Source organism: Drosophila obscura, unplaced genomic scaffold (assembly GCF_018151105.1).
Source record: "Drosophila obscura isolate BZ-5 IFL unplaced genomic scaffold, ASM1815110v1 contig_187, whole genome shotgun sequence".
NCBI lineage: Eukaryota > Metazoa > Arthropoda > Insecta > Diptera > Drosophilidae > Drosophila > Drosophila obscura.
In genome coordinates this window covers 843,307-864,346 of record NW_024542775.1, presented here as the reverse complement: position 1 = coordinate 864,346, position 21,040 = coordinate 843,307, and the positions used below count along the sequence as shown (strand labels likewise).

At 38.2% G+C, this 21,040-nt stretch overlaps 3 protein-coding genes and 1 long non-coding RNA gene across 14 annotated transcripts in view; 2 read left to right on the top strand and 2 right to left on the bottom strand.

Annotated features, from left to right (window-relative positions):
* Positions 1-278: 278 nt before the first annotated feature.
* On the top strand, positions 279-5,806 carry LOC111070848 (transcription initiation factor TFIID subunit 3). 3 transcript variants are annotated; one of them, XM_022361830.2, is made up of 8 exons: positions 279-637; positions 714-1,286; positions 1,355-3,199; positions 3,264-3,374; positions 3,430-4,295; positions 4,571-4,964; positions 5,027-5,516; positions 5,582-5,806. In XM_022361830.2, exons 1-8 carry the CDS (start codon positions 472-474, stop codon positions 5,700-5,702), a joined length of 4,566 nt encoding a protein of 1,521 aa, XP_022217522.1. In that variant the 5' UTR covers positions 279-471; the 3' UTR covers positions 5,703-5,806. The 3 variants fall into 3 exon arrangements, with proteins under 3 accessions (XP_022217522.1, XP_022217521.1, XP_022217520.1); XM_022361829.2 differs by having other exon boundaries at positions 3,261-3,374; XM_022361828.1 differs by having other exon boundaries at positions 3,258-3,374.
* A 396-nt stretch (positions 5,807-6,202) lies between these two features.
* On the bottom strand, positions 6,203-13,967 carry LOC111070854 (calcium/calmodulin-dependent protein kinase type 1). 3 transcript variants are annotated; one of them, XM_022361848.2, is made up of 10 exons: positions 13,756-13,966; positions 10,026-10,256; positions 9,815-9,949; positions 8,844-8,888; positions 8,502-8,576; positions 8,293-8,431; positions 7,838-8,102; positions 7,639-7,765; positions 7,441-7,528; positions 6,203-7,373 (listed from the first exon to the last, which is right to left on the bottom strand). In XM_022361848.2, the coding sequence occupies exons 2-10, from the start codon at positions 10,139-10,141 to the stop codon at positions 7,101-7,103; spliced, it is 1,263 nt and encodes a 420-aa protein (XP_022217540.1). In that variant the 5' UTR covers positions 10,142-10,256; positions 13,756-13,966; the 3' UTR covers positions 6,203-7,100. The 3 variants fall into 3 exon arrangements, with proteins under 3 accessions (XP_022217540.1, XP_022217541.1, XP_022217543.1); XM_022361849.2 differs by lacking the exon at positions 13,756-13,966 and adding an exon at positions 10,653-10,803; XM_022361851.1 differs by lacking the exon at positions 8,844-8,888 and having other exon boundaries at positions 13,756-13,967.
* On the top strand, positions 10,047-18,273 carry LOC111070855. Of its 7 annotated transcripts, none has more exons than XM_022361853.2 (4): positions 10,351-10,517; positions 14,830-14,939; positions 17,508-17,645; positions 17,717-18,273. In XM_022361853.2, exons 3-4 carry the CDS (start codon positions 17,621-17,623, stop codon positions 18,061-18,063), a joined length of 372 nt encoding a protein of 123 aa, XP_022217545.1. In that variant the 5' UTR covers positions 10,351-10,517; positions 14,830-14,939; positions 17,508-17,620; the 3' UTR covers positions 18,064-18,273. The 7 variants fall into 7 exon arrangements, 6 of the variants coding, with proteins under 6 accessions (XP_022217545.1, XP_022217547.1, XP_041449355.1 ...); XM_022361854.2 differs by lacking the exon at positions 10,351-10,517 and adding an exon at positions 14,726-14,754; XM_041593420.1 differs by lacking the exon at positions 10,351-10,517 and adding an exon at positions 14,732-14,770 and having other exon boundaries at positions 17,560-17,645.
* Positions 15,800-21,040, bottom strand: part of LOC111070856 — a 22,076-nt gene continuing 16,835 nt past the window's right edge. Inside the window, exon 3 of the long non-coding RNA XR_005967798.1 lies at positions 15,800-15,942. This is a non-coding gene — a long non-coding RNA (uncharacterized LOC111070856). The remainder of the gene's footprint in view (positions 15,943-21,040) is intronic.

Here is a 21,040-nt window from a genome sequence, read left to right as displayed (position 1 = left end):
TTGTGCATAGGCCGAAGCATGTTTCTCTGCCGCGACGTCAGCAGAGCAGAATTTTCTCTGCTGGTACGTCATCAGGCAGAATAACGAAACCACACGAAGTCTTTACGCTGTACGTGTGCCGACTGCGCTGCCCGAAATTTTTTCCTATGCACAGTGCATACGACGCTGCCGACCTCTGATTTATAACATTGCTCCTAAATTATTCAGAGCTACTTTCGGGAATCCCCACAATATTTTAATAATCTTGCTTATCGACTATACAATGTATCGAAATACTGTCATAACTAATTTTAATTTTTTTTATTCGTAAATAAAATCTTAAAATTTGTACAAACTAAATAGAGTAGAGTGTGTATTTACAATAAAACAACGTGTCGCTAAGGATATTTTCTTTACTTGCGCCTCATTCCTAGCCCTAAATTCCCATACAAAGTCCAAATCCATGTTGTAAATACATCCAACAGAGCAGCAATGGCAGACAAATACTCTTCAGATCTAATGCGCATTGTTATTGCGCAAATAACACAAACTATTGGATACAGCAGCACACTAAGTGCACCGCTAGAATTGTTGCAGGATATTTTGCTAAAATTTATGCAAGAATTCGCACGCGATTTGCATGGTCAAATGGAGCACGGTAAGTGTATTGATTAGGCTACACTGTTCGTTGGTTCATCATTGTAATAGTTTATATATTGTTGTTATTGATGTAGCAAATCGGCTTGAGCCAAACCTGAAGGATGCACGCCTGACTTTAAAGAGTCTCAGCATTAATGTTCATGAACTTTTGGACTATATTGGAAATGTCGAGCCGGTGGCTTTTACACGCGATATTGCTGCGTTTCCTATCAAACGAGCTTCGAATATGAATTTTCTAAAGCCAGGCAGCGCAGAGACTCTGACCCGACCAATCTATATATTTGAGTACTTGCCACCAATGCAGCCAAACGCTGAACCAAGTGAACCACCGTCTACCGCGACAAACATTATTCAGGACTCTGAACTTCGAGATCTTTCCAATGAGTCTGAAAAGACATTAACACTGGAACAGGAAAGTAGCTCGAAAATCGATTTGGATCCGCTCATTATGGTAGAAAATCGGACCTCAATACCAATAGATTCTCAGTCGCAGTCCACGCTACTAAATTTTCCTTCGAATAAAAACTGTGACCCCGATAATGGACGGACAGTACGCGAAATGAGTAGTGTGGTAATGACAACAGGGGGCTTCATTTCGCCAGCTATTGAAGGGAAACTCCCAGATGCTTTCGTACCCGATATTATTGGTAAGCTTTATGGAACTTGAACAACTTATAAATTCCCATTCTATGTGTGTGTATTTTTATATTGATAGAAAAATATAAAGGGCTACATGCACCGCCAGTGCCCTCTCCAGTTATCGCTCCGCTGGAAACCTCTTCAACTAAACCGGATACTTCAGTTACTGAAGAGAATCGATATTTCAATTCAACATCAGCATCGAAATTAAATGAAAGAGATCAGCAGCGCATCGAGAACCGAACCACAGCGATAAGTAAAAATGGTAAAAAAGAGGGCAAATTTGTAATGCCTCAAGAGAATCCGAACCCATCGGTAGCAGTCATGTTAAATGCCAAAACCTCTAAGAAAAGCAAGAAACAAAAGCATTTTTTATCAAACCTGTCCGGCATGGAGAGAAGTAAGGCCGAAATGAATGTCCATGGTGGTAAGGCTCAAGAAAAAGCGCAGCGAAAAGCAATGAAAATGTTTCAGAAACTAGCAAAGAGCCAAAATGATGGTGGGAGTAGTCAACTTTTACACCTGAAAAAGTCAAGGAAGCGTTTAAATCGGGGAACATTCCCATCTCTTCCAGATGGATCTTCGGAAAGGATAAAACTGGAAAAGATCCTAAAGAAACAAGCTAAGCATAGACAAAAACAGTTGCAGGGACAGAGCCTGCAGTCAGAGCTTGAAAGCAAGCCGCTAGATATTGCCCCAACCACCAGTGACCCTGCTAATGTTGCACTGACTTCAAAAGCTGCAGCGAAAAGCCATGAAGAAACTGCTATCAAAAGTAATGCTGATAGTCGGACAACTGTTGTTGGTAAACATACGGAGAATCAGGACGAATTTCCATTAGTAGGCCCTGCATCGGAGGCAGTGGGACCCCAGGTACCGCAAATAGGACTATCAGCTACAAAAAAGCATAACAGCGAGCCCGAACGTAACAAATTGGATATTTTTAAGAAAATTTCAAAGCCAAAAACGCCAAGGCTTGATGGCCCAGGGCTATCGGGCTCCCTAGCTGTGGCAGGAAATCTATTTGAAAGCACAGCTAGTCCACCACTGATTAATTTACCATCCGGAACGACCATAACACCAGCGCCAGCACTGGGACTCAGTATGGAACACATAAATGTGGCCAGCAGTATTTCAGCAGTTGGTCATCAAATGCTACCCAACTACGGTGTGATGATGCCAACTCCACAGGCACCATCACCTCAGTCAACTGTGGACCTAATGATCATAGATTCGTCAAAGCCAAAGAAACGAGGAAGAAAACCAGGTGGCAAGAATCAAACCAAGCCCATTCACTCAGCAACTGACACTGTAGCGCAGCTGGAGTCCCAGCCGCTGCCTACAATTCAATCGATGAAGAAGGGCAAGCAAAACCATATAAATGCACTGTCAGTTTCACTGCCGTCATCTACATTGCTGATGAATCCCAGTTTGGTCCCTATAACTATACCAACGGAGCCCCTTAACTTGAGTAATGTACCTCAATGTAAGGTGAAGGAGAAGAAGGACCGAAAGAGATACAAGACAAAATATGACTCTTTCCTGCCCGAAAATGAGAAGGAAAAGGAATTAGGCTACAACGGTCACTCCATTGAGAATACCTCCCCGACGAAACCTTTTGTACATGGTACTAAACCCAGTTCTATTGTTCCTGGTGCTGGCCAATATATGGCGGTCGGCGGAGGTATGCCACATGCGGCTTTATATCCGAGCAATCCAGCGGGAATCGTGCCATTGCTACCACTTTTACATTTTCCGCCACGACCAGGTCTGATACCATCCGGGCCAGGACTCTTTCCGGCGACGGCAGGTCTGGTCGGGTTTGGAAGTAGCGTCTCCATGCCACCATTCATGCCTTTCCCAGGAACAAGTGGAGCCGTTACTGATTCAGTTTGCCGTTCATCCGCTCTTGATACTAGTGGTACGTTAACCAGGACGAAACAATTATGAATTTTCGTTTATTTATATTTATTTCCTAGAAGCAGATCAAGTCGGCCAGTTTCTGAGGGTGCCCTCCGCTCTAACTGATTCTCAGACGGAGCGAACCTATTGTAATGTTGCTCCCCTAGTGCCAGAGTCCATGAAGTTTAGTGTAGGTGAGTTATGATTGCATGCTCTTTGGAAACACATTTGTAATACATTTGAATGCAGGTGGAGGTGGATCATTAGCTGGAGCTACCACTGACCCGACTGGTGCAGAAGCCGTATCAAAGCCAAAGACGAAACCCTCTGCACAGGCTACCGGCAATCTCGGTGATCCGATTGAGGTGTCGGATGACTCTGATGAATCAACACAAAATAAGAAACAATTATCCCCGACAAACCTTGGCAGATCGAGCATGTTACAGCCTCAACTTCTGCCGTATGCAATAACACCAGCTACATCTATAGATGATTCTCTGTTGCATTCAAAGGACATACTCCATCACTCCATTTCCCCAAATTTTTGTGAATCCACCAAGAAGTTTAAAAAACAATCAAAGCTTGGCCATCCAGATGTTAAAGTGTTAGCTAGCTCAGCCACACCTTCCTGCAACACCCCATGTTTCCCCCAGTTTAATATGCCCAATTTCAAGGGCGGGGACAAGTTTAGCTTGGCTGGTGGCGCGGATCTCATTCCATTGTCGCGGCTGGAGTGCGGTCTGGCGTATTCCTCTCAAACGGTTCCCGCCACAAGCTTGTCAGCTGGCGCAACATCTGGATCGGGGTCCGGCCTGGTACCCACACAGCTGAATATTTCCGAGGATCAGCAGTTTATGCCAAGTTTTTCTAGCTACGAGGACATTACGATCACACCAACTAACACATTGGCCATGGGACAAGGACGAGATGAACTGAAAATGCGCAAACTGCATAAAAAGTTGAAGAAACCCAAGGAGGGAAAAGTAAAAAAGAAGAAGGACAAAAAGGATAAATTGAAGGAAAAGGAAAGAAATGGAAGTAATATTCATAAAATCGAAAAGAAAATCAAAGGGCCCGACAAGAAACAGAAGAAGGAAAAGAAGAAGGACAAGCAGGTGGGTTTCTTTGTCTAAATTATGCTTGCTACGAGTGTAACGTTGAGCTTTCATAATTCATTATGGCTTTTAGCGCATTATACTATACATATATACGTAATACATATATTTAAAATTCGAAATATAAACATAAACAAAATTTCAAATATTCCTTAAGTTACTTTGGAGCGTTTCATATATGAAACTTGAAGACTTTTCCAGCCGTTCAAACAATTAAAAACTTGATCTATAATCTATACAGATTAGACACCCCCCTGTTTCGCTCTTCATTTCAGATAATGACACTTATCCCGGCAGATGCAGAAGACTTCCTAAACAATCATCATCTGCCAAAGTCGAACGAACGTAGCTCTAGTTGCGAAGTCTTTTCTGGGGTATCTGTAATGCCATCCATTCCAATCCAGCCATCACCAAAATACTCGCCAAATGCTCCCCACGACACCACACCCAAATTGGAGCTTTCCCCAAATCCTGTCCCAAAACTTACACTGAAACTAGGTGGTAAATCCACACCGTTACCGTGTGCCGACAAGGATAGAGACGCACAGGACGCTGGTATCGTACAACATTCAACTATGGGGGGAAGCAAAAGGGAACGCGAACGGGACGACTCCCCAGAACTAGCTCGCTTTTCCCCATTGGTTACCGGACCACCTAAGGCCAAGCCATGTGAGTGCGATATTAACCCATCTGCAATGATTAGGCGATTAATGAATTTATTCAACATTTAGGTGAAACTCCATTCTCAAGCATATCAAACAATACGGTAGTGCCTTTAAGCAACTCTAACACAACCAACAGTCCTGTGAAACCTTTAACCATCTCCTTGGCCCCCATGGCGCCTCAGATGGTGACAAGCCATCCTGCTGCTGCTAATTCAGGAGGCTGGATGCCTAATACTAGTAATAGTGCTGTAGCGTCGTCCACGCTTTCGGCCAGCTCTGTTTTGTTGCCACAACAATTGATGTTGGCGTCCAAGCCCATTGTGAATAACTTTACTTCGGTAATGGGAGTCAGCACAGAGACGCCTTTGGGGACAGGTCTGTTGCCTGTTTCACCTAACAATTCTCCAGACTGTCCTCCACAAATTGTGGAATTAAACCGCCCTTCATCTTATGTTGATGCCGAAGGTAATCGAATCTGGATTTGCCCGGCATGCGGAAAGGTGGATGACGGTTCTGCAATGATTGGATGTGACGGCTGCGACGCTTGGTACCATTGGTAAATAATAACGATAGATTTTCATTATTCCTATGATTTTCTTACGAACTCTTTTTCGCAATCAGGACCTGTGTTGGCATCAATGTTGCTCCAAAGGACAATGACGATTGGTTCTGCCGCGTTTGCATAACTAAAAAAAAAGTACTTGGCTCAGAGAAGAAAAAGAAGCGAAACAAGAAAAAGTAAATGTTTTCATTCATTTTAAGAAAAAAACCCCATGCAATCAACAGTTTTATTATATTGTTTATGTATATATATTCAATAAAGATTTATTATGTAGAAAAAATCAAGCAATACATATCCATCCGGATATTGCTCATTTTAACGAGTATAACACATGTGATGTGTGCCCCCGAATTTATGAATATACTTGTCGAATACATATGTATGTACATACCCATACATACATACCTACATATAATATATGTACAAATGATTTTTTACAAATTATAATTGGACACCGAAACCGACTTGCTCTTGTTTTGGAACTAAAGCTGTGCGCTTACTTTGAACCGTACCGTACCAGGCTAATGGCAAGCTATCGGGAGAAGTTAGCGATCCAGTCAAACCAAGGCAACACCACACCTACTCTCAGTTTATGTTATGAGAATGCCAACAACTTATTCTAAGCATTATTACATATACTATGTTCCATTGATTTTGGCAACATCACAAAATTAAGCTGGTAGATGTAAAAATATGAAGGAGGCTTTTAAGTCTGCCTTCTGTGCTAGAGAACATTTAATCGTCGTTAAGTGTATGTTTACATATGAAAACGCATGTATGTATGTATATATGTATCGCTAAAATATTTTCAACAACATCGAATATCTCAAGTATTAATAATTACTTTTCAAACATAGTGATATTTTCATTTGCTATGGCATTGATTGATTTAGAGTCTTTGGAAAAGAAGACAAGTCTTCTCTATACCGGATCTTTATTATGCATACATACATATGTACATATGTATGTACTATTGTATATATTTAGTATGAGGGGACTACCTCCATTAAAGCAATATCATTTTCACCACACACATGAGAGTAAAATCATGCAATGCAGGCATTTTTCATGAAACATTGAAATATTATAAAATTAAGCTTATTTATTTAGATTGCACTCAATACTAGCTACAGCTTAGCTTGTTATACAGAGAGAAATATGTATTACAAAATGATTGATATCAATAAGTGCTTTATTTCATTCTAAACATGTTCATATAGCCAGTATAGGAGACATGCATACATCATACATATGCACGTACATATGTATGTACATTGTATAAGTAATAGCTGATTACAGTTTATAACGGTTGGGTTAAATGTGATCCTTGGCCAAAATCAACGTGTTATTCTTATTTGGTTTCTCAGTAGCCGATGTTTAAACTAATACAATCGAAATACCCCATCATTTATCGCGGTAAAAAAACAATTTAACTATCCATTCCACACTTATGTGTGTGACATAATTTGTATGGCCTAATATTAATGTGTTAATCTGTCGCATTGCAATGCATAAGACGACAGTAATGGTTGTGCAATGAAATATAAGCATATGTTGGCCTGGCTTTAATCTTGAATCTTAATTCGGTTGACTTGTTCTTTGGTGATTGTTTATGTCCTGGCCTGGCTGGCTTTTTGCCTGTGGTGGTGGCTCATTAGAGCCTGTTATATTACAATGTGTTGATTGCGATGCTGACTCGTCGGTTGACACAGACGACACAGTGGCTGCTTTTGGATTTGATGGGTCCTTTCGCCTACCGTCATTATTAGTGGCATCAGCTGATGCACTGCTATTGCTGCTAAGTGCCATTCGCTGCATTTGTCGGATCACTGTTGCCGCATAGTACGCTTGCTAATATAAGAATACAAACATTTGTGAGAGTCAAAGGGATTGGAATTGGCTATGTAACTTAACGCACCTTCCAACGTGACTTAGCAAAGTTCTTCTTTAGTTGCTCAGAAACAGTTCCGTGAATGTTCTTGCTACTGGCCTCATTTCCAGAGATCCTTCATTAACGAAAAAGAAAATAGTTACTTTGCCATAGATAACAAGTTAAAAGTTCTTTCGAAAGAGATCTATTTTATTTGTTCATTAAGATTAAGGTGCTGACACTTACCAAGGATGAGCCAATGCTTGCTTGCAAGTAAATCGCTTTTCGACGGTGACGCACATTAAGTTTTTAATAAACTGTTTGGCCGACTCGCTTATCTCGTCCCAGTAAGGGGAATCGAATTCAAATTCACCTACAATTGAAATGTATTTTAGTAGGCATATTCACTTGTAATTAATTCGTTCATTCATTCATTGAAGACAACCTTTTAATATTTGAGCAAAAAGATTTGCATCATTTTCATCATAAAATGGGGGATAGCCACACAAGAGAATGTATGATATTACTCCAATACTCCATACGTCAACGGCTTTTCCATATGGCTTTTGGGCCAGGACCTCGGGGGCAACATAGCCTGGGGTTCCACATGCTGTAGCCATAATGCCAGAGTCCTCCATTTTTGATAGACCAAAATCGCTAATCATTATTTTGCTGTCGTCTTCAGGACTGTAGTAAAGCAAGTTTTCCGGCTGAAATAGCAAATTCTATTTAAAGCACATTTAATGACAAAAGAATTTCCTTCTTAACTGGAAGGCGAGTTTATTTGAAATGCCCTCAGGTATAGAAAAACGACTTAAACGAGTATTTAATGTGCATAATGTGGAAGAGTGATCTAAAATTATACTGCAAATTGAAAATGGGGTAGTTTATGAACATTACCTTAAGATCTCGATGCACAACTCCCTGTTCATGCATATAATCTACTGCCTCTAGAATCTGTCGTATAAGATGAGAGGCATCCTTTTCCGTATACGAACCTTTTTCCACAATGCGATCAAAGAGCTCACCGCCAGTCACCCTAAAGAAAGTGCAAGTTTATAAAGTATATGTATAAAAAAAACCTTGTATATGGATATTGAAAAACATACAACTCCATTACTAGGTAGACCTTCGACTTGTCCTCATACGTTTCCAGAAGTTGCACAATGTTGGGATGAGTTAATCTAGAAATAGATTTGAGAAAACTTTATATGGATGTACAATGTACATGCATGTAGAATGGTCGTGAAGGTCGTATTTTTAGTATGTGCTTCATGCACATATTGAATGCGGTGCGATTTATAAAGCTACGACACAAGCATTCAAATTCATTCAAAGTGTGAATCAATATTGATATTCCCCTGAATTGCATTCAATAATCTTCATCATCTTGCCAATGTTCTATAACTCACTTAAGCATAGTTCAGGGTGGGATCGGGGTATGAACTCACCGCGTTCCATTCGGACAGTTGGCATCGAAATGATTTGCACTGAACCTACATGAAAAGAAAGTAAATTAAGCAAACAACCAGAAAGTGTTTAAAACAATACAAATAATACAACTAAGCGAAGAAAACTAAAATATACGAATATTAGCTGGTTTATATCCCTTTAGGAACCTACATACAATTTGCTATAGAGCGGAGAGTTACAAAATCAATTTAAATTGGAAAGGGAGAGGGAAACAGAAACGGAAAAGTGGCTAGAAAATATACATAGTTACGATACATATATTTTAATGTTGAAGGTAGAAGGTTTTAGAGCTATAATGATTGTTGAAGGTGCGACTTTTTAAGAAAAACTAACACATTTTTACATTCTCGAGATCCATCCACCTCGAGTTGAAATTTATTTGAAAATGTCAATCCTTATTAAATTTACTACCTACCTACCGACCGACCAACAATATCAGTTTTGTTGTTTTGGATTATTCCTTTTTTCTTTGCATATACGATTGAAGTAAATTTAGGATCAGAACTTTGATATATCTATGTATATATGTATGTATGTATAAGTAATATTAGGAAATATTGAGATCGACCCGGAACCTTGTCTGGCTAAACTAAACAGCTTAAACTTTCAAATCAAATATGTAGGTATAACTATAAAATATATATTATTTTTATGCAAAAAAAAGAAGAAATTAACTTAAGCGCTCAGACATTGTATCAGAAATGGTACATATGTGTGACATCGACTACCAAAGTTACCAATTTAAGCTTCAGTTATAATTCTTGAAAACATTGTAGCAAGGCAAGGTTTAGAAACGAATGTGGGCTCTCGTCACATCACATCACATACATGCATGTATGTACATAAACATATGTATGTATGTATGTATGTATGTATGCATTCGAAAAGTTTCATTGGGGAATACTGGATTGATGTACACTTGACTAACTTTATTTGATTTGCGCCTTACCTTCTCAGAACACGAATTTCATTTTCCAGAGATTCTTCCTTTCCTTTGAGGGCTTTCTTGTCGATTATTTTAACAGCAAAATGATCGCCAGGAGTATCCTTGCTCTCTGCCAACCGCACTTCGGAAAACGCGCCGCTAAGGTTGCAAAGACGACCACCATATTACAAATTATCAACAATAATGCTGTGTATTAACAAATGATGGTACTCACGTCCCCAAAAGACCATGAAGATTGTACTTCTCCTCAATTGACACTTGCTTGTTTAACTCCTTCATATCCTTTGACTTGGCCTTCTTGCCGGAGTCCTTCTTGCCAAATAGTGGCATCACTTCGAAGGAATTAAGTTTTCTTTTTAATGTAACCGAACCGTCAATGTGTGCAAGCGTGCCTCATAGTTGTCGTCGCCTCATCAACAGATTTCGTCAGACTTGGCGTAAATTTCTAAAAGAATTTTTAATAAGAAAAGTATCTTATCAGCAGAAGTGGCACGAATACATTCCTACAAGCATCAACGGTTGTTTTCGTTTCTGGACTCAAAAAAGTCTCAACAGTAGGCTCTGAGCCAAAGGTTACATTCAACTGATTGCGTTCTGGTGCTATACGCTATGCTAAACATTATATGTATGCACTCCTATTCGATTCTTCACAGTGCGATGTTAATCACAAGTAAATTAATATTGACTTGATCGCTTGAAGTATTAGGTAAGTAAAGAGATGCTGAATAGGAAATACTTGTAGTAGTATTCATAAATTTCAAAATTCATAAAAAATATATTGATCAGCTTCAGCAGCTGAGTCTCTTAGAGAAATGTATTTAGTTTAAGATGCTCAACTTACACTAAGTAATTAAGAAATCAAATGTGTGGATTCCCTATAGCCTTTAATCCATTTATATTGGTTGTATTTCCGTTTATAGGCAGAAGGAGAGAGGAAAGCGTACTCCACGACGTACTCTACCTGGTATAAAAACGTTTCTCTTGGCACAAGAACTTTTCTTTATTCTGGCTGTAATGATTAAGCGATTCAAATTTTGGTACTTTTTGGTGTAGAAATTTTCAGAATGTAAACATTTGAAAAAAACTATATACATATGTATGTACAGCTGCGCCGGAAAAAATAGCACCATGCCACTAATGTGTCTGTATTGAGAGATTTTGTTCAAGCAATGGTTTAATTGATCTGTTTCAATCTAACATAAAAACTTTAAGTTGCAATTTAACGTATCTGAGAGTATTGCTGACTTCGAATAAAAACAGTTGAAATTAATGTTCCATTAAAATTCTTTACTTCAGTTGAGTTCGAAGGCTACAATTATATTTTTCCCCATGGCTTTCGGTCTTGCTTATCTTTAACGATTCTTTTAGGTCCTTTATTTCTATGGACGCCTTTATTAAAAAAGGGCGGAAATGGGGGGAATTAGATCGACCTTTCTTCCCCGTGTTTCTTGTTGGTAACATATGTATTTCAAAGTATTGCGCATCATTTTATTTAAGCAACCGACGATTTGCCCTACCGTAAGCATTGGTGTCTGAATCCGCAATTCGAATTTTGGTTCTTAAGCTTTTTATACCCGTACCTGAAGAGTTAAGGGGTATATGTATTAGATTTGTGGTAAAAGTGAATGTGTGCAACGCAGAGAAGAAAACCTTTCCGACCCCATAAAGCACATACATATATTCTTGATCAGCATCAACAGGGGAAATGCAGGATCCTAGAGAATAACCATATCTACCAGACTGCTGAATCTGAATTAGATCGGATCATAATTATAGCCAGAATAAAGAAATTAATTTTCAGTTGCTATAACTCAATCAAGAAATTAAAATAAAGTATCAAAGAGCTCCGAAAAGTTAGAGTTTGTATAAAAACCATTATTGGTGCTTTTTTTTCCGTTCCAATTTACTAAAGTAATAAGAACCGCACTTCTTTCAGAGTGGAGTCAACGTTTTTTTTACTTCAGTGCTAAAATTTTTTTAAACAGTAAAGACTGTTGTTTCTCACAGAGCTATTTTTTTCGCCGCAACTGCTCAGACATACACATGTACATATACTATATGCGTTGGGCATCACACAAACAATATCAATTTGGTGCTCTGGCTATAATATTCATAGTCTCTAAGATCTCGGGTGCTCACTAAAACGTACATGGATATATCGATTTGGCTATTTGTTGATGATGGTCAAGAACGTATGAGGATGGGATCAGAAACGATCTGTTCTGGCCGAATGAGCACACATACACATACAGACAACCCTACCCTTTTGAATGCTATAATTTGGTTTCTCAGCAGGAGTACACGCTTTGTATACATTCACTTGACGAGTGCACATAGCAGTGCTGAATGCACAGTAGCGGACAATGAAATGTGGATAATCATGTTAACAAACATTAAACCGATGGGGCTATATAAAAAACTTATAAGTCAGTCGGGAAACATTGTTATTGCATAGATACAAATATGAGCTGTTAATTTACGGCTTGTTTTTATAGAAATTGCTTGAGTAAGTTTTTTACAAAAAAATTTAAAAATTGTAATGTCGAAAAAAAGCGAAAAAACTCAAATTACGATCGTGTTCTTAAACATAAGATGAAGTCTGGACTTAGCGGTCGTTTGTCAGCAAAAATACCACCTTTTGCAATAAAACTGCTCCAGAACAGTCTCCAATGGGCCCACTCAACGAAACTTTGACTTTAAAAGCGTTATGTTCTAGTGAATCTAAGATAAATCTGTTTGGCGACGAATGGTCGCCGGAAAGTCGGAGAGCACAAGGACGCAGCTGAATGGATGGTCTGGGGAAGTTTTTATACCCGTACTCGTCGAGTAAAGAGATATATTAGATTTGTAATAAAAGTGGATGTGTGTAACGCAGAGAAGGAAACGTTTCCGACCCCATAAAAGTATATATATTCTTGATCAGCATCAATAGTTGAGTCGATATAGCTATGTCCGTCTGTCCGTCCGTCCGTCCGTCTGTCCGTCTTGATGAGCGCCTAGTTCTCAGAGTCTATAAGAGCTATAGCTACCAAATTTTGTTTCCAGGCTCATGTGATATCACACTGCTACAAGTGTATTTCGCAAACTGACGCTCCCATCTTCTAGGACGATTCGTGCAAGCTTAGTTGGGAATGTTTTTGTTTAAGCTTTGGTATTCTATAGTTCTATGATTTATTCATATCGATATAAACATCGAAACAATCTGATCTGATATTTAGTACCATTGTGTAGAAAACTGGTTCTAAGCACTAACCATACAGTATACTGTATGGTTAGTGTTCTAAGCCACAGAGGTTCAAAAAATATATACTCTTCAAATGTTGATTAAATTAAACGTAATAACAAAATTTTATTTATTAACCAAAAATGTTGAATGTATTTTTCCGTACAAATATAAAAGTTAATACAAAAGTTATTGAAGGATCCTTTTATATGTTGGGTTCAAAAGTTTAGTATTTTTCTTTAGCTGTTTTTATTGATTATTAAGTTCAAAACGTACTTTTCTTAAACAACATACCAATACTTTGTTAAACAAAAAGCAATACTTTGACTGTCCACATTTGAACGTCCGCTATTGTGCGAGTACCTAGGTACATGGTTGTACATACATATGTATACGAAAAGTTGCACACGCACCAAAATACCTACGTTTTTACTTACTTTCATGCATATGATATGTTTACACAAATAAGCATATGTATGAGAGCGAAACCCGTTGAATGTACGTACATACGTTCATATGTACATACATATGGACATGTACAATGTACATACGTATGCTAGCATAAACGTGCTTAAATGTAGTCAATTATTACATATATTGCGACTTGAATAAGTTATACGTCCTTTGTAGTATGTAATTTGGCTGAAATTTCAAATACTTTGAATATTTATGAACATTTACACACACACATATGTGTATTTATGTAAGTTATCGTACTTACAGGCTTCAACATTTACAAACTTGCGTGAATAAAATCGTGGCTTAAAAATGTTTATCACGCTCTAAATGATAATTTAGACACTACTTGAGAAATTCACTTTTTTGCATTGAAGTCCGGATCGAATCGACGAGCTTCTGTAGATAAAACATGAACTGGTATATGGTATTAATTACAGTTATTTGTAATAATATTGATTTATTGATTGAATTCAGGCGCTGGCGCAGCGCAGCTGATGAAACGAATGAATGTATCGAATGTTTTTTTTACGATACGATATTATATGATATCTACGAAATCTTCTAAATGTTGAGTCAGCATTAATATAATGCAACATTTTTTAACGTACAAATATTATATTATATCCGATACATTAATTCATTTTTTATAAGACTGGCTATTCAAATAGTAGTTTTATTCCATTATTTACTTTCAATGTCTCAACAAAACAGTTCGCATTCGACATTTTACGATTATTACATGCATTTTACAAGGTGTGAAAGGGCAAGGAGGTGGTGTGGTGCGCCAATCATGGGCGCCAAATACATTCTTTACATTGCAATGTAGCTTACGTCCTTATGTACGTTTTGATATATTTTAAGGTATGTAAAGCTATATAATTATAACGGGTTCAAATATTTTTCTAGCAAAATTAGCTCAGGCAATGTGCGATTGCGTGAATGGAATATAATGGATGATCTCCTATGGGGTAAAATAATTTGTTGTTGGCAAATTGTGGTATATTTTTGGTATATTGAAAAAATATATTAATGGTAGTTTAAGTATTTTAGTATTTAAGCTGAATATTTTTTATTTCAAATATTTTAAAATATATTTAAAGTCGTGTTAGTACTTATAACTCGAGAACGGCTGGACTTATTTTCATGGTTTTTGATTTGTTGTATTTGTCTCCGTCCCGATTAGCAAAGTAACTATTAAAAACGAGAAGGAACGTTGTGAGTCGCTGTTGTGGCTGCGACTCTACTTTTATACCCGTACTCAGTCAGTATATAAATATGTGAGCTTTTAAATACATGTGTAATTTTTAAATATTTTACATTTTACCTGTTGTTTTAGCTACATCTGTCGTCTAAATCTGCATTGTAGTTTCGCGCACTGCACAGGGCAGAGTGTGTGCGAGCGAGAAAGAGAATAAGTAGCGCGGCTTCAGCTCAGAAAGGAGCAGGGTAAGAAACTGAAAAGTACACTGATTTTAGATGCGGAATGGTTATTTACATACATGTCTTGATACTGAATGTTTTAGATCCGAAGAAGCTAATAGCATGTTGAACAAATTTTCGTTTTGTCGAGTTCGAGAAAACCTGCTGGTTGTTATATACCTTATGTTGTTTTTTGCCTCGATTTTATCTTGACTATGATCGAGCACCTTATGACCAGTAGGTGTTACCCGCTTGCTTGGATACCGTTCATTTAAAAGAATTTCCGTTTGAGGTTTGAACCGATTTACTTTTTTTACACAGTTTTTAAAAACTATACTATTTCTTTCTTATTGCAAAAACTCCAAAGAATTGAAAACTGGAGTGTTCCTTGGATAAGTCTTGAAGAAAATTAATACTAAAACGAATATCAATATCGAGGAATATCGTGTTCGATCAAAACAGAACGCTATTAAAAGGCCAAACGCTAATGTTTTAAAAAAAAATATTGAAAACATAAACCAGGATCATTCAATAGACAATATTGTAAACAAAAATCAAGATCAATATTGAAGAAGAATCCGAATACTAGAAAAGCAGCCGATGGAATTTTGCTAGACCCTAGTAAAATATAGGATTGTTCTACCGAAAAGGCGACATATTACAAATTGCTGGAGGCAATCGCGACGGAAAATAGAAATTTTGTATATTTAGCTGGGGCCTAAAAAAATACCATCCAATACCATCGGCTGCTTTTTTGGTATTAACCTGAATTTTTTTTAAAGCCTAGTACTCAGATCCAAAAACTGTTTGCTAGCAAACAAATGTCATATGTATATTCTTCTAGCGGCCAGTGGTGTGACCAGAGGTGTGCACTGCATTCCGAACGGTTACACTGCTCAGACAGCTGCTTGGTTTTGTTTAAAGTTCATAAAATGCACATAAATGCACTTCGCTTTTCACCAGGCATATCATGGGCTCCCCAATATTTTATTGGCAAAGTAATGTGTCTGACAATCAGCAGCACGGACGCCTTCCGTACCGATCACCGTGAAGACGAAATGTTTTGAAAACAATATTTTTTTTATATTTATGAAAATTAATAAAAATAATAAATTATACTATATATATAATTGTCATTCATATAATGCTGCATTTGTCATCATTATTAAAATATTTCATTTGGTTTTTTGTTCTCATATTACAATGTTTGTTTCGTGTTGGTTGGCAAAATATATTAAATTGATATAACTTTCGAGGGGGGTTGAAACATACCAGCAATATCAGGAATTACATTCGGATTCTTTTCTAGTATATGCCGACCTTATTTTTGACTGTTCTGACTGTTCTAAGTTTAGAAGAAGAGTCGAAGGTATACAATGCTATGCCGACAAAACTTTCCTTAAAAAACACCTCGTTGTTTTCGTGTACATCTTTCTCCCAAAATGTCCCGAACCGCTTCTAAAAAAACATAGCTTTATATTTGTGTTTAAAACATTGATTGGATTTAGTAGAAGCTGTCACAAATGACCACGCTTCATGGTTTCCATTTCCCAAGATCCATTCCAATAAATTCTCCTCGTCAACATGATTAGTTTGTGCAAGAATATATTTTGGTGCTGAATCACAGGATTTTGATCGCAGCTATCGTATTGATTTCGTTCCCTGTATCGACACGTGGCTCTCGAAAATTTTCTCTACTAATTTTGCTCAGCTATTTTCCAAAATATTGGATTTTTTCCTTTTTTTTAAATTACATTAAATTGAGTTTTTATACCCGTACTCAAAAAAGAGTTAAGGGGTATATTAGATTTGTGGTAAAAGTGGATGTGTGTAACGCAGAGAAGGAAAATTTTCCGACCCCATAAAGTATATATATTCTTGATCAGCATCAATAGCCGAGTCGATATAGCCATGTCTGTCTGTCCGTCCGTCCGTCCGTCCGTCCGTCCGTCCGTCCGTCCGTCTTGTTGAGCGCCTGGATCTCAGAGACTATAAGAGTTAGGGTAACCAAATTTGGTTTCCAGACTCATGTGATATCACACTGCTACAAGTGTATTTCAAAATTTCGCCCCGCCCCCTGCCGCCCCCACAAAAGACGAAAATCTGTGGCAGGCACAATTTTAAAGATACGATGAAACTAAAAACGCAGTATCGTAGAGAATGCCCATATCTACCAGATTGCCGAATCTGAATCAGATCGGATCATAACTATAGCCAGAATAAAGAAATTAATTTTCTGTTGCTTCCCCTGCCACAAAGCTTCCCCTCCTACCAACAACAACGCAACTCATTTTCCTTCTCGCTCGCACACTCTGCCGCGTTCAGTGCGCGGGAAACCCCTAGCGGAGGAGATGTAGAATCTAATTGGAACATGTACAATCTACATGTTAGATGTAGAATATACATTGTATATGTAGATGTAGATATCATATGTAGCAAAAAAATGTAAAATATAAATTATTTTTTTTTTAATTCTAAAATTCTTAAAAATCATAAGCTCAAAAATGTATATACTGACTGAGTACGGGTATAAGTAGAGTCGCGTCCCCAGAAGCGACTCACACGTTCCTTCTCGTTTTGTATGTTTTTACGTAGACAGATGCACACGAAGTGTCCTAGAGACCATGATGATAATATTCTCTTGCAGGGAAAAAATATGTTAATACTTTAAAGACATGTAAAATTTCAAAAATAGAACGGAGAAGAAAATGTATATGGATATGGATATGAAAAGTGAGTTGAAACAAAGTGTGCCTCTTCTCTTCCTGTGGTTGCACTTATATTACCATAATTCTTATTTTTAGACGCTGACATGGAACTGGTTCTACGGAAACTGGCCGCATCCCACAGGTTGTTTCTGTTGCTGCTATGCGCATGGAGCGCGGAGCCGATTTCCCACACAGGCAGGAGACTTGCGCCTGCTGAGCATCCGGCCCGGATGACAAAGGAGCCTTACACTTACTGTGGATCCTCTTCCTTGCCGCAGAAACAGTTTTATTGCGTTGGTTTCTGCGGTAGTCCCTTCGGCACTGGGGACAGCACCAGTGGAGCGATTTCTGACGCTCGTGCGGCACAAACTCCCCTAAATGATTGTAGTGCCATTCTGCTGCTCCGCCTTACTTTCATCTGCATCATGCTGTACGGCGCTTGATTGAGAAATTTTGCATCGTCTTGGCGCGCTTGTCTTTGGTTCCACAGTAGTTGACCTGCGAGGGCCGCAAGCTATGGGAAAGTCAAAGTCTACCGAGCCGCTCGCTCTTGCTGGGATGAACAATGAACACCAACAATGGCACCAAACTCAAACTAAATGAATGTGTATACCTTTATTTGTTTCATAAATGCAATAAATGCTTTGTCAAACGAAAATGCATTAAAAATGCATAAAACACGAATAAATGTAGATAAGATAAGAGAGACAAATCATGTTGCGCTTCTTTCGGTTGCGCTCCGGCGCATCATCAGTATTCATCAGTATCTTGCGGTATATACTGCCAGTATTTTTTTTATTGCGCGCAATTCAAATTCAAACGCAAAGATAGCTAAGAAATACTACTAATTACGGGTAAGGTATGTTAGTATTAGTGATTTATGAAGACGAAGGGAATTAGTGGTGGATATTATAAGGTAGAGCGAATTATAATCCTAAACGGAATAATTTGATCTGCAAAGTGGAAGGAACAAAGTTTCTTTAAGTCGTAAAGTTTATTTTATTTAATGAAGTTGAGGTGAAAGAAGCAATAGAAGCAAGTGGCCGCTCCACCGCCAGTTCTGGATAATTTACTTTCCAACTTTATGATTTCTAATTTGCAGACTTGAGGTATTCGATGTGTGGGCTGCAATCAACGATGAGCTTTGTTTTTGGTGTGTGCGCCAGCAAAATTTCGGTTTAAAATGTTCAATTAAAATTATAGGTACAATACATAAAATACATAAAATCATGTAACAGAAAAGATTTATATGCTAAATTATTATTTTTGTTTACTGTTTTTATATGTAAATGTTATATACGTGAATTTTAATGCTTGCCGAACTAATTTCAAAATCAAACACATCTGAGCTGAGCTCCTACCTACAAAAGTTTCGCATTCGTATAATAAAATCAATAAATGGCTTCTCAACTTTGCCATTGGGATCTTTAAATTTGTTGGAATTAAGTTTTTGACGCAAGCAGATGCAAGGTGTGAAATTTATAAATGCACCGAAATGTTTAGTGAGAGCAAACTCTACGCTGCAGCCTTGGAGAGAACTCCAAAATTTGCGATACGCATTTTAATGCGTACCAGTGGAAGTGGAAGTCAGTTCCAAAAAAGGCCAAGTCTTTCAGAGACGGCGACTATATGATGATGCTGTTCCGCAAAGAGACCCAAAACATGAACCAACAATTTTAAAATCAGGCTACGCCGATTCGAGCACGCAAACAGAGTAAGCTAACCGTGTTAAAATAAATGAGTGTATGCAAACAATAATTTACTTGTAATGTAACATACTTTTGGAGAACGCCAGCAACTTGGAGAGTATCAGGAATTGGAAAAATCTCTAAGCAAAAGGAGGAAAGAGAGCTTTATTTAATGCAACATACATGTCTGTCTACAATCATATGTATAAATCCTTTTCCTTTGCCTAGTCGGGCAACATTATATAGATGGTTGGCAGATGTGAAAATTTATGCCGGTACTGATGTAGTGATAGACCTCATGGAAAATGAGGAAATGCCCGAAGTTGATAAGCTTTTGCGATTTGTCCTTCGATGAAATGAACGTTGCTGCTGTTTTCGAGTATGACAGCTCAGCGGATGTTGTTTATGAGCCGAGCAACTATGTTCAACTGGCCATAGCTCTTGGCTTGAAAAATCTTTGATTTCAATGCTGGAATGGACGCGGATACTTTACTATAGATTAAAAACGAGAAGGAACGTGCGAGTCGCTTCTGGGGACGCGACTCTACTTATACCCGTACTCAGTCAACATATACATTTTTAAGCATATGATTTTTTAGAATTTTAGAACATCTTCAATGTATATTCTACATCTAACATGTAGATTGTACATGTTCCAATTAGATTCTACATCTCCTCCGCTAGGGGTTGCTCGCGCACTGAACGCGGCAGAGTGTGCGAGCGAGAAGGAAAATGAGTTGCTTGGTTGTTGGCAGGAGGGGGCAGGGGTAGCAACTGAAAATTAATTTCTTCATTCTGGCTATAATTATGATCCGATCTGATTCAGATTCGGCAGTCTGGTAGATATGGGCATTCTCTACGACACTGCGTTTTTAGTTTTATCGTATCTTTAAAAATGTGCCTGCCACAGATTTTCGTCCTTTGTGGAGGCGGAAGGGGGCGGGGCAAAATTTTGAAATACAGACAGACAGACAGACAGAAAGACAGACGGACAGACAGACATGGCTATATCGACTCGGCTATTGATGCTGATCAAGAATATATATACTTTATGGGGTCGGAAACGTTTCCTTCTCTGCGTTATACACATCCACTTTTACCACAAATCTAACATACCCCTTAACTCTTTTTTGAGTACGGGTATAACAAGCTACACAAAAGAGATTATCCCGTTGTTGCTATTGTTTCTGATTTGGGCGCAGGAAGTCAAAGATTATGGAAGGAGCTTGGCGTATCGGAGAGTTATTCGAATCAATACAAAAGATAATTTTAAAATAGTTTTTATTTTAGCAATGACCTGTTTTAGCCATCCAGTGGATGAAGACTTGACAATATATGTTTTTTCGGATACTCCACATCTGGTAAAGTTGATCCGTAACCACTATGTCGTCTCCGGATTAGTCATCAACAGAAACAGATTGACTAAGACGACAGTCCAGCAGACAATCAGCCACTGTACTACTTCAGATGTAGCAATATTGTTCAAGATTAACTATAATCATATCAATATTGGTTCGTTGGCTAAAAAGACAGTCAATTTGGCAACACAACTGTTCTCCAATACAACCGCCAGCGCCATTAAACAATTTGTCAGAAAAGTACGAGATTCGTTATATCCTAACAAGTCGTCTTAACCAAGACATTGTGGAGAATTTTTTGGCGCTATGCGGTCTAAATGTGGACTATTCGGATGGTCCGACTAAATAATAAATAAATAATTGATTTTAACAAT

Coding starts and splice junctions, on each gene's coding strand:
- LOC111070855 (XM_022361855.2), top strand. CDS start 17,621: ATGTATATGGATATGGATATGAAAA. Junction 17,646..17,716: donor TATGGATATGGATATGAAAA/GTGAGTTGAAAC, acceptor TCTTATTTTTAG/ACGCTGACATGGAACTGGTT.
- LOC111070854 (XM_022361848.2), bottom strand. CDS start 10,141: ATGCCACTATTTGGCAAGAAGGACTCCGGCAAGAAGGCCAAGTCAAAG. Junction 8,577..8,843: donor AACTGTCCGAATGGAACGCG/GTGAGTTCATAC, acceptor ATCTATTTCTAG/ATTAACTCATCCCAACATTG. Junction 7,529..7,638: donor CAAGCATTGGCTCATCCTTG/GTAAGTGTCAGC, acceptor TCGTTAATGAAG/GATCTCTGGAAATGAGGCCA.
- LOC111070848 (XM_022361828.1), top strand. CDS start 472: ATGGCAGACAAATACTCTTCAGATCTAATGCGCATTGTTATTGCGCAA. Junction 4,965..5,026: donor ACCACCTAAGGCCAAGCCAT/GTGAGTGCGATA, acceptor TTCAACATTTAG/GTGAAACTCCATTCTCAAGC. Junction 5,517..5,581: donor TGCGACGCTTGGTACCATTG/GTAAATAATAAC, acceptor TTTCGCAATCAG/GACCTGTGTTGGCATCAATG.